General features: G+C 53.0%; 1 protein-coding gene across 1 annotated transcript in view; it reads left to right on the forward strand.

The window, feature by feature from the left end:
* Positions 1–11,135, forward strand: part of LOC135827019 (WD repeat-containing protein 81-like) — a 31,933-nt gene that overhangs the window by 2,971 nt on the left and 17,827 nt on the right. The window contains exons 2-8 of the mRNA XM_065339797.1: positions 1,053–1,222; positions 3,436–3,748; positions 4,507–6,891; positions 7,934–8,133; positions 9,015–9,687; positions 10,096–10,536; positions 10,952–11,074. Of these exons, the coding sequence (XP_065195869.1) occupies positions 1,053–1,222; positions 3,436–3,748; positions 4,507–6,891; positions 7,934–8,133; positions 9,015–9,687; positions 10,096–10,536; positions 10,952–11,074 (4,305 nt within the window). The remainder of the gene's footprint in view (positions 1–1,052; positions 1,223–3,435; positions 3,749–4,506; positions 6,892–7,933; positions 8,134–9,014; positions 9,688–10,095; positions 10,537–10,951; positions 11,075–11,135) is intronic.

Below are 11,135 nucleotides of genomic sequence, written 5' to 3' on the forward strand. Positions count from 1 at the left end.
CCGTGTCTGGAAAGTCGGATTCAGAGGCAAATCCAGATGTTTTCGGCGCCACGTTTCGCCCAAAAGCTCTCCCTGCAAGTTCCTCTGGAAGGCATCCTCCTCAAAATGTGGCGAGCGAATTACAGAACTCTCCTCAGACTTAGGTGGCAAATTCTCGTGGTGAATCGCTGCAACCCCTTCCGCTCGGAGAGCTTTATTCCGCGAAATACGATGCACCGTGGTCCCAGGGGGCTTGCCAGACTGGTTAGAGCAGCCGACAGCACAGCAAACTGGCATCGTGGCTGAAGCTGTTCAGGTCACAAGAAAGAAACTCCACGAACGCCACTCTTTCTCGCTCACTGACAAGCAAGCAGGCCGGGAACCTGTATCTCTTTGACGTCACAGGGTGTGGAGGGGGTGTGCGCCGGCCGCATGACGTCATGGTAAATTTCAAACACAAAAATCTCCAGAACGGCGTATCACACGGCGATGGTACCTTCATCATCGAATTCAGCGCCTCGAAATCTACAAACTGCGAAATTTTGATTTTAGGGTGAACTTCCCCTTTAAAGTGAGTAAATAAGTGTGTGGATTCTTATCAACCACCACACCACACAGCTGCGCTTTCCGGCCGACCTCAACACGTTGCCAGCAAAACGACACTTCAGTTGGTACTCTGCTGCTGTCTGAAGGAGCAGAGTACCAACTGAAGTGTCGTTTTGCTGATGGTGTGCTGTGGCAACGTGTTGAGGTCGGCCGGAAAGCGCAGCGGTGTGGTGTGGTGGGTTGAGGTCGGCCGGAGAGCGCAGCGGTGTGGTGTGGTGGTTGATAAGAATCTGGACAAGGCCGAATGCTGCTACTTACCCGTTTTGATCAAATAAGTGTGTGTATGTAAGTAAGTGAGTAAAGTGTGTGTATATGTATGTATGGACGTATGTATGTGTATGTGTATATATATGTGTGTGTGTGTATATATATGTGTGTGTGTGTGTGTGTGTGTGTGTGTGTGTGTGTGTGCGCGCGCACGCATTTGTGCGTGTGTGTGTGCATATCCGTCTGTGTGTTCACTCCAGGTTGAGCAGCGTTGGCTGGCCGGTGTTTCTTCACTGGGCCTGGTCTCCACACCGGTGTACGACGGCGACCAGACATCAACGCCATGGCTACAAGCGGCCGTGCACGAGCATGAAGCGCTCATCACTGGTTGGCAACGCGTGGCCATCAGAGTCATCGTCAAGCCAAACAGGTACCGTGGAAAATTGGTGTGGTAGATAAATGAAATACTAGTGTTGCAAGACCATCTCTGAGTTTTGTGATGTACATGTATGCCCCCGGTTTGGTGTGATTTACCCCTGGTTTGGTGTGATTTACCCCTGGTTTGGTGTGATTTACCCCTGGTTTGGTGTGATTTACCCCTGGTTTGGTGTGATTTACCCCTGGTTTGGTGTGATTTACCCTGGTTTTGTGTGATTACCCCTGGTTTGGTGTGATTTACCGCTGGTTTGGTGTGATTTTCCCTGTGGTTTGTTATGGTTCATTATAAGAGCCTTTTGGGCAGGGTGAGTGGGGGAGGGGAGCGATAAAATAGGGAGGGTTAGTCCCACGTAACGGATACGGGAACGTGGGTGATACACCTAAAGTTCCTGCAATGGACCCACGTTTGCAATGTTGTGTTTAGTCGCACGGAACAAACAAAAGCATGAAGCGAAAGGCCCAAACCTGGTCAAAGACGAAGCTTAGAAGCTCATCGAATATTTTGATTTTGTGCTTCGGAAACTTCTTCAGCTGAGCACCCTCACAGCTCGCACAATGCGCTTTATTCTGATTTTCACCCACGTTCTGGCGGAACGTGGGTGAGCCTCCATACACGGTATGTCGTGGATCAGAAAACGTCTGTACGTGGGTCACTAAGTATCACGTGGTACACACACGTAAAGTACACACGGATTACGTGGGACTGAACCTCCCTAATCTAGATGTATACCCGCTCACACAAATCTGAACCTTGAATCGGACGTAACTTTGGTTCGCATTGGACAATTTCCACGATGCGTGTAAAATCGGATGTGTGGTGGTTGGTGTAGGACTGAAAAGTTGAGCCAGTGGGTTGAGCGCTGAATTCATTGCCTCCCATTTGTTCTACCTAATACTAGTACACTATCTGCAAAGTACACTGAAGAGACCAACGATGGCCTTTCAGCGCATGACAAGCAGCTTCCAAGGGAGATGGTGGAGTGGGTGGGGCGTACCAAACTCTGCCGGCCATGCTGGTATCGGTATCACTGTTGTATGTGTGCGCCAGGGGAGCAGAAGAAAAGACCAGAGAGCACAGGTAAGGAAAGAAAAGAAGAGAAAGATGCTGTTACGGGAGGAGCGCATGTGAGCTTGGCGATGAAAAAGAAAAAAAAGAAAAAAGAAAAAAACCTAATGCACTGTACAGGTCTACTCTTATAACGTAATCTCTGGGACCACGCAAAAATTATGTTATATCGAGAGTTATGTTATGTAGAAAACCGTGTGTAAAATACAAGATGTACCTCAAAATGAAGGGTATTACAAGGCGGGTTTAACCGTGCAAACATATACACACTGTACCATCATCGACATCAGATACCATCATAGCCGCAGAATATATGCACAATAGGACCAAACTGGCTAACGGCGGCTACAGCTTGATTGTACCACGCACGTGAATCTACTTTGTATGGAGAGTGCGCACGTCGGCGACCTCGCCGTTGAGTGCATTATGCCGAGGTTTACGTTATGTAGGACTAAACTGGCCTTAACTGCCTAGCTACAGCTATAACGCTTGATCGTACCGTGCACCGAATTTACGTTGTATCGAGAGTGCGCATGTTGGGGACCGCGCCGCAGCGTGTGTTATGTCGAGGTTTATGCTATGTAGGATTATGTTGTGTAGAACAAAATTTGTATGGGAGTGATGCTGTTTCGGCGCGGGATTAGATTTTTTTTACGTACTAGCGTGGTTTATGTACAAGTGAGAGTTGTTACATGTCTATCGAGAGCAGACCTGTATTAGGAAATTAGAGGCCACATGCCTCGTACTGCTCTTTACTCTTAGTACACTGTTGTTGGATATATGATGTGACGAAGTTAGTGGACAAGGAGCAGAAGCTGGGCAAGAGATGAACAGTTAAGGGGTACTATGAGTGGTTGTATACAGTAGGGAGTCTTTGAAATCACGGATGGGGGGGGGGGGCAGAAACCAGAAAGAGAAAAGAGAACAAGGACAGTGAAGCTTGGTGAGCAGATTACTTGTAAACTTTGACTGGAGTTCACCGGTTGTCGTCCGAATTATTACTCTGATCAGGACAACGGTTTGAGTGTGAATTTCGTCTTCGTTACTATTGCTATAATGGTGTGTGTGTGTGTGTGTGTGTGTGTGTGTGTGTGTGTGTGTGTGTGTGTGTGTGTGTGTGTCTGTATGTCGCCTTTCAGTGGAGAAGCCGGCCATGATGTTGGACGAGCACCAGTGGCGGCGGCTAGAGTCCTGGTGCCGCCGTGCAATCCGCAGCTCACCAGCAGTGTGGTGGTGATGTCGGAGAGCGGCGGTGGTGGTGGTGGTGGTGGTGGTGGTGGTGGCGGCGGTGGTGGTGGTGGTGGTGGTACGGAGCAGGCGCACTACGCCGAGGGCCTAAGCTGGCTGGCGGCGCACGTGCAGCACTGCCAGGCGGCCATCACCACCGGTCTGATGGCCACCAACGGCGAAGTCATGACGCAGCCGTCACCCCTGGCTACCACCGTGACGACGGTGAGTGGAACGTCATGGTGATGTCATGGTGATGTAATGGTGATGTCGTGTATGTACATGTAATTCGAATCCTTGAACAAGGCCAAGCGTTAATGAACAGAGGAAAGCCAACATTGATGATCAGACCGAACAAGGCTTTGTGATTTGTCGTTTTTGTGAAATAAATTTCGAGCGATTGAAGGCGTCCTTTCCTACTGCTTTCCCTCCGGAACTTGTGGACTTAACTCCAGTATGAAATAGTGGTAGCGACTTTGGCGACATTTCCTAGGAAAGGGTGTCTAGGGTCTAGTCAAGTCGGCGGAAAAGCGCGAGCTCCAGTGTGGGGAGCAAACCCTTCTCCCCTGGCTACGACCGCGTTGACTGGGAGTAGAGGTTGGTGGACTGGATTCCAGTGCGAAATAGTGGAAGCGACTTCGGCCATAATTTCGTAGGAAAGGTTGTCAAGGGTCATGCGCTTGTACTTGTACTTCAACGTATAACGGTCATGCATGACATGTGCCTGCTTCCAGCTAGCTTTGTGTGCGTGTGTGCGTGCACGCTTGTGTGTGCGTGTCTGTGTGCATGTATGCGTGCATATACGTTTGCTCTGTTTCCTCTGATGTAATAGTCTTTGTGCTTGTGTGTGTGTGTATGTGTGTGTGTGTGTGTGTGTGTGTGTGTGTGTGTGTGTGTGTGTGTGCACACGTGTGCGTGCATGGGTGTCTATGCGCATGCCTTTCCGTTCTGCTCCATCCCCCCCCCCCCCCCCGCCGTACTAGTCGTTTGTGCAGCAAGTACTCGACCAGCTCTACGGCGGTGTTAAGCTGCATAATCTGGAGCACGGCCACTTGCCCAGGTTCACGCCGGCGCACACAGAAGCCTACGCATGTCACCCGGGTCTCTTGCCCGTGCTCGGTGCGCTGGAGTCGAAGACGGCGTTCTACGTTCTGCATGCTTCGCCGCCGGCCTCGCTGCGCCAGGCCGTGGCGTACAGTCCGGCGTTTCTGACCGCGTCGACGTCGCGCCCCATGTTCATCCTCTACCAGCTGCTGCAGGTCATGGCCGAGTGTCACATGGCTGGTGTAACGCACGGCAGCCTGGACGCGGAGAGCGTGCTCGTCGACTCCGACCTGTGGGTGCAGCTCTACCTCTTACGCTTCGGCATGCGTTTCCACCGCTCCACTGCATCGTCCTCCTCTGCCGTCATCATGCCCGGTGCCGATGCTGCAACACCGATAGCTCAACCCCACCGCCGGGATGATGTTGGGTCTCCGTTGGCGAGTCGGATTCTCGGGTCGCCTACATCGTCGTCGTCCGCTTGCCTTTCTCAGCTGCTGCAGGAATGGGTCGACGGGCACCTGAGCAACTTTGACTACTTGATGGCGCTGAACAAGTTCGCTGGTCGTTGCAAAGGCAATCCCAATCAGCATCCGGTTCTGCCGTGGGTGGTGGATTTCACCGAACAGGACGGCGGCTGGAGAGATCTGAAACAGTCCAAGTTCCGATTGAACAAGGGCGACGACCAGCTGGATTTCACGTTCAAGGCGCAGCTGCCCCCGCTGGGTAGCAGCATGTCAGCGGCGTCGGTGTCATCACTACCACCGCACCACGTATCCGATATCCTCTCTGACATTACCTACTACGTATACCTGGCACGGCGCATGCCACGCTCTCTGCTCTGCCGCTACGTTCGCTCCAAGTGGGTGCCGCACGAGTACCCTACCAGCATGCACCGCATGATGCTCTGGACGCCCGACGAGTGCATACCAGAGCTGTACACCGACGCGTCCGTCTTTCGCAGCATCCACGACGACCTGCCCGACCTGGACTTGCCGGCGTGGACGCCGAGCGCCGACGAGTTTGTCGAGTGGCACCGCGGCATGCTGGAGTCCGACCGGGTATCGCAGTACCTGCACCACTGGATCGACCTGACGTTTGGCTATCAGCTGTCGGGCCGGCACGCCGAGAAGAGCAAGAACGTGTGCCTGCAGCTGGTGCAGACGCACGACAAGCCGATGAACCACGGCGTGACACAGCTGTTCCGACGCCCGCACCCACAACGGCGAATGGCCACCGTGGCGTCGACCGACAGCGTGCCGGATGCCTCGGTCTTGTTCACTGACGACAGTGGTGCAGTGCCGGGCACACCGATCCCCGGTACGAAATATGCCATACACTCGTCATCCACAATGCAGTTAATGGACTCGCCTTCTAAGAGTCGCTCACCGTGGGGCGTCATATCCGCACTATCGCATTCGCCACCGGAAGCAGACTTGACCGGCGCAGGCATGGCAGCATCTGGCACTCGTCAAGAGCTCGACTCTGTTCAGCGGGCTTCCTCGTCGACGTCAATACTCACAATGCCGCGGCTCGATTTCAACGCCGCGGTTGCGGCCGGTGGAGCGGCTTCTGAGGTGGAGGCGGTCGGTGTGTCGGCCATCGAGTCTACCGGGCCGTGGCCGTCTTCGGTTGTGAACGATGCCGCGGCCACTTCTGCCGGTGCATCCTTCTCTGCCGTGTCTTCTTCGGTGAGCAGCGCGGTGATGGTAGATATGAGCGATTGCGATGGCAGCAAGGAGGACTCTGTCCAGTTTGAGGTGGAGTACCCGTCAACGCAGGTCTTTGAGCTGAAGTCGCGCAGCAAGCCGCCGCCACCCAAGAAAGACGACAAACAGGTAGCAGCGGCACCAGCGGCAGTAACATCGGTGCCGGCAGGAGCCATGGCGAAGGCTGATGTGGGGGACAGTGCACTGCAGCCACCGGGTGCTGTTGGTGTGGCGGCAGCGGTTAAGGACATGGCAGCAGACCCTACCTCTCTAGCCACTGCACAACCAATGATCAGCGAGGATCTGCAGAAAAGCAGTCGACCGGAAAAGCCCGCTTTCTTTGCCCAGTCAACGTCGATTCCGGCCGCCGCCAGCAGGCCGCTTGGTCTGTTTGCAGCGAAACCTACGAAGGAAGGCGGACAGCCTGAGTGTCTCACCAAGCCCATCGTCCTACCGGAGTCGTTCCAGCCACTCGAGATGCTGGAGTCCGTGGACAGCCTGCACGTGTTTCTGACGGAATGCCAGACGCCTGGCGGTGGTGACCAGGCACACTCGAATGCAGCGCTGGACAAACAGGAGAACAAGCGGCGACGATGGCCGCTTACTTCCAGTACAGAAGTAAGGAAACGGATTGTTTGAGTGATTTTTTTTATTTAAGGTAGGGCGTAGCCAGCACATATGTGGTGTGGTGACTATGTATCAGTGGTGACCATGTAACATCTGCAAACTCATAGCCGACATTTTGCCTATTTTGAGTAGCTAGTACGTAGGACTAGGTCATTTGCTGGTGTGGTGACGGGACTATGCTGACTATGCACGAGCGACACACCTGTAAGGATTGTCCAACGGCCGGGGGAGCCTATCCAGGGGCTCTCCGGTGGAAGGAGAGATGAGGAAGAGAGGAAAGGGGAATGAGTTACAGCAGGCTGCTACACAATCATTCTTCACGTTTCCCGTAAGGTACTCGGTGGTATAGAGAGCAAGGCAGGGCTTGATTGCAAATGCATCGAAAAAATCAAGTGAAGGCCAGAAGGGGGGCGGGAGACGGTTTGATATTTTAGTTTAACAATGCATGTACCTTGTGGAAAAGACTGGAGTTTAGTATGCTATTTTGCCATGATGGAAACACAACGAGTGTGTAGTTGCATACTCGGCAAGCGTGGGGAACACCAATTATGCTGTTTACTGTGTACATATTCTGTTGCAATGCATCCATGATGCATTGAATGCTGCTGTCTCTTGTATACACTTATGCTTCCTGCTATACCGACGAATAAGCGACGAGGAGACAACAGCGATGAGCAATATTTTGTGAGGCGGACATTGAAAAAAGGGAATATAGTGAATATGCTGTTGCAAATTTTCCTAATCAATTTTCATGAGACGCTCATCAGGGAAAGCCATCTCAACAATAGAAGCTAGGCAGGGGAAACAAACTTATTAGCCTAGGGAATACTACCTGCTATTCTGTATTAACCCCCCCCCCCCCCCCCCCGTCCTCTGATTTTTGTAGTGTTTTGGTACCGCATTTCCTGGCCGGGGATACCCCTCACGTAAAGTGCATACATCACCAACCTGATTGTTTACAGTGCTATGATGTTCAGGGTGTGAGTTTTTTGTTCTCTCCCCCCCCCCCCCCCCCCTCCCTCCCTGAATGCAGGCGGAGGTACCGTTACCTGTTGTCGCTGAGCCGTCCTCGTTTGTGGAGAGAGCACGTCATGACATGCAGAGTCTGGCGTGCGTAGCCGTGCAAATGCTGATCCCTGGCATGCGTGCCATGCTACTGGGCGAGGCCAGCCTGGAGAGGAAGATTGAAATCATCCGACGTGCTGCTGACGGACGCCTGTCCACTTTGCCCAGGTACAGGTGTAGCCGCTGTGTACGTCTTGGTGCCTCTGCTGCTGCTGCTGCTGTTGCTGTTGTTGCTGGTGCTGGTGGTGGTGCTGCTGCTGCTGGTATTGCTGCTGGTGCTGGTGCTACTGCTGCTGCTGCTACTGTTGGTGCGGCTACTGCTACTACTGCTGCTGCTGCTGTTGCCGTTGGTGCGGTTACTGCTACTGCTGCTTCCGCTGCTGCTGCCGTTGCTGTTGCCATTGCTGCTGGCGCTGCTGCTGCCATTATGACTGACGATGTTCTTGCTTTTAGTTGAAATTGAAAAACTAACACTATACAGCCATGAGTGAGTGAGTGTGTGCGTGCGTGTGTGTGTGTGTGTGTGTGTGTGCGTGGCGGGGTGAGCATTTGTATGTGTGCTTGTGCGTGCATGTGTGTACATGCGGGTGTGCGTGCAGGTGCGAGTGTTTGCGCGTGCGGATACGGTGTTGTCATTAGAAAACAATCACCGCTGCCACCTTCAGGACTAGACTTGTGCAGTACAGTCAGTGTGTGATTTGAAGTAGAAGCTCACTAACCTTTATGTGCACACATGCTTAGCGCAGTGAAGTCAATTCTCACAGGGATGAACTGCTTGCTCCATTTTCATCCTGTGCTTATCCTTAACTCTGCCTCTTTTCCTGTGTGCGTGTGCGTGCTTGAACTTGTGTGTGCGTATGCGTGCTTGAACTTGTGTGTGTGTGTGTGTGTGTGTGTGTGTGTGTGTGTATGCGTGCTTGAACTCGTGTGTCTGTGTGTATGCATGCTTTAACTTGTGTGTGCGTGTGTGTTAATACGTGCTTGAACTTGCGTTCTTTTCTGCGCATGCCGTGTTGTCCTATCCTCATCGGCGTGTGCCACTACTTTAGTTGCATTCGTCACGCGGTGACGGCGTTGCTGGGACTGAGGCAGGTGGACGTGGCCTACGTGCCCGACTTGCACCACGGCACAGTGCTGGCTCACGCGCCCGGCCCGCAGCTCTCGCCGCTCTTCTCGTTCTTCCAGTTCCCGGCGTACTTCCACCGCCTGTACGCCTTCCTGCGCCTGCTGAAGCAGTGGAAAGCGCAGCCGGGTGGTTGTCACTCGCCCAGCGGCGGCATGGCCAGTCCGGTGCTGTCCGCTACTGACAATCTCATGATGACCATGCAGGTAGGATGGTCACCGAGCAGCGTGGACGATGAGGGTGCCGATGATGCCGCCGCGAGTGCGAGCGGCCGACACGCGTCGCCGCGCTCGCAGCTGATCAACATGGTATCGCAGCACCTGCCTCAGCTGCTGCCCATTCTGGATGCGGAGGCGTTCACCACGCTGCTCCTGCCACACCTCATGCCACTCTTCTCCGGCGCTCATCACTCGGCCAAGGTGGCCGCCGAGGCCATGTTCCGCCTGTTCGACATTCTGGCACGGCGACTTGGCCCCGCGCAGACCTCGCGCTTCTTCCTCAAGCCGCTCTTCAGCCTGTTTGAGCTGATGCTGCACCCGCAGGCCGCCGATGTGGAGCGCAGTCTTGCTCTCCTGCTCAACACGAGCTTTCTCAACCAGGTATGGCGCAGCAGGGGCGTATCTGGTCCCCCTTTTAGGAGAGGGGGGGGGGGGGGGGGGAGGGAGGTGCATGGCCGCGTATGTGTATGATGGCTGGTGTGTGTCATTCATGGTCATTATGTGCATGTTTATCTAGGTTGTGATGATATTGGAATTATATCATTTGGTGCCATTAAATATCCCTATATATATAACTATAACCTTCACATCCTCATATTTACACCTGTCCGTATATGACATTAGAATTACATGCTGCGTACTACTGACATGTTTAGGGGGGGTATGTGTGTGTGAGGGCTAGTGTTTTACGTGTGTGTTTGTTTGTGTGTGTGTGTGTGTTTGTTTGTTTGTTTGTTTGTTTGTGTGTGTATACCTGTATACTTGTGTGTTATGTTGCATGTGGTACAGGTCGTGAATCGCTTTGGTCTTATGCCGTTCCTGGACCACTTTGTTCCAATCTTGATCAACATCGTCACTGTACCGTTGGTCAAGAAGCCCGAGACAGCGGACGCGGGAGGAACCGACGTCGACACGAGGAACACGAGCTCGGACGAGCAGTCACCTGCTTCCGATCTGCCCGTGGTGGTCAAGTCGCCGTTTGTACAGCTCTGTGCGGATGCCCTTCTCTGGCTCTCGCAGTTACTGGGTCCAATGCTGGCCACAAATCATGTATGCCACGCGCTAATGAGCCAACTCTACCAATGCTTCCCGCTCACTGCCGACGTGGCAACGTCCGGTCGCTATAGCAACCGCTATGCCCTGTCGGCCGTGCAGTGTCTGGTGAACATTGTCATTCTGTTTGGCGAGCCGTTGCTGCTGGATGATTATATCAAACGACTGCTCGACATGGTCAGTGGTCCAGTGTAGGCCCTGACACTGTGCTGTGTATGTGTATGTGTGCGTGCGTGCGCGTGCGTGCGCGTGCGAGTGTGTGTGTGTGTGTGTGTGTGTGTGTGTGTGTGTGTGCGTGTGTGCGTGTGCGCATGTGTGCGCGCATGTGTGTGTGTAAAAAATAAAACATCCTGTGTCTATAACTGACGAGGAGACAACAGCCGTAAAATAGCAAGGAATAAAACTAATTGTGCACTCATAACCATGCATAAAACAATAATATTAAAATGAAAAAATTCCAGAACGTTTTCTCGTGACCATCTTCTAGCTACATATATAACTAGTTGTTTAGTGATTCTAACCATGTGACGATGTTTTACTGATGATAGTCCCGAGAAATGTCCTGTGTCTATATATATGTGTGTGTCTACAGGTGCGTTATAGCACCGGTGGTGTGTTGACAATCAAGGAGCAGCAGCGTATCGCCGCCGCTCTCTCCTTCTTCAGAACTCTCCTGCCGCTCATGTCCCAGCACGTGCTGCTCAACTGCTTTGAAGTGAGTCTGCCGAGCATGCACGCGTTGTCCTCACTTTCCAGTCATCTCAACTGTGTGCCTG

The sequence above is a fragment of the Sycon ciliatum genome, chromosome 1, assembly GCF_964019385.1.
Source record: "Sycon ciliatum chromosome 1, ocSycCili1.1, whole genome shotgun sequence".
Lineage (NCBI taxonomy): Eukaryota > Metazoa > Porifera > Calcarea > Leucosolenida > Sycettidae > Sycon > Sycon ciliatum.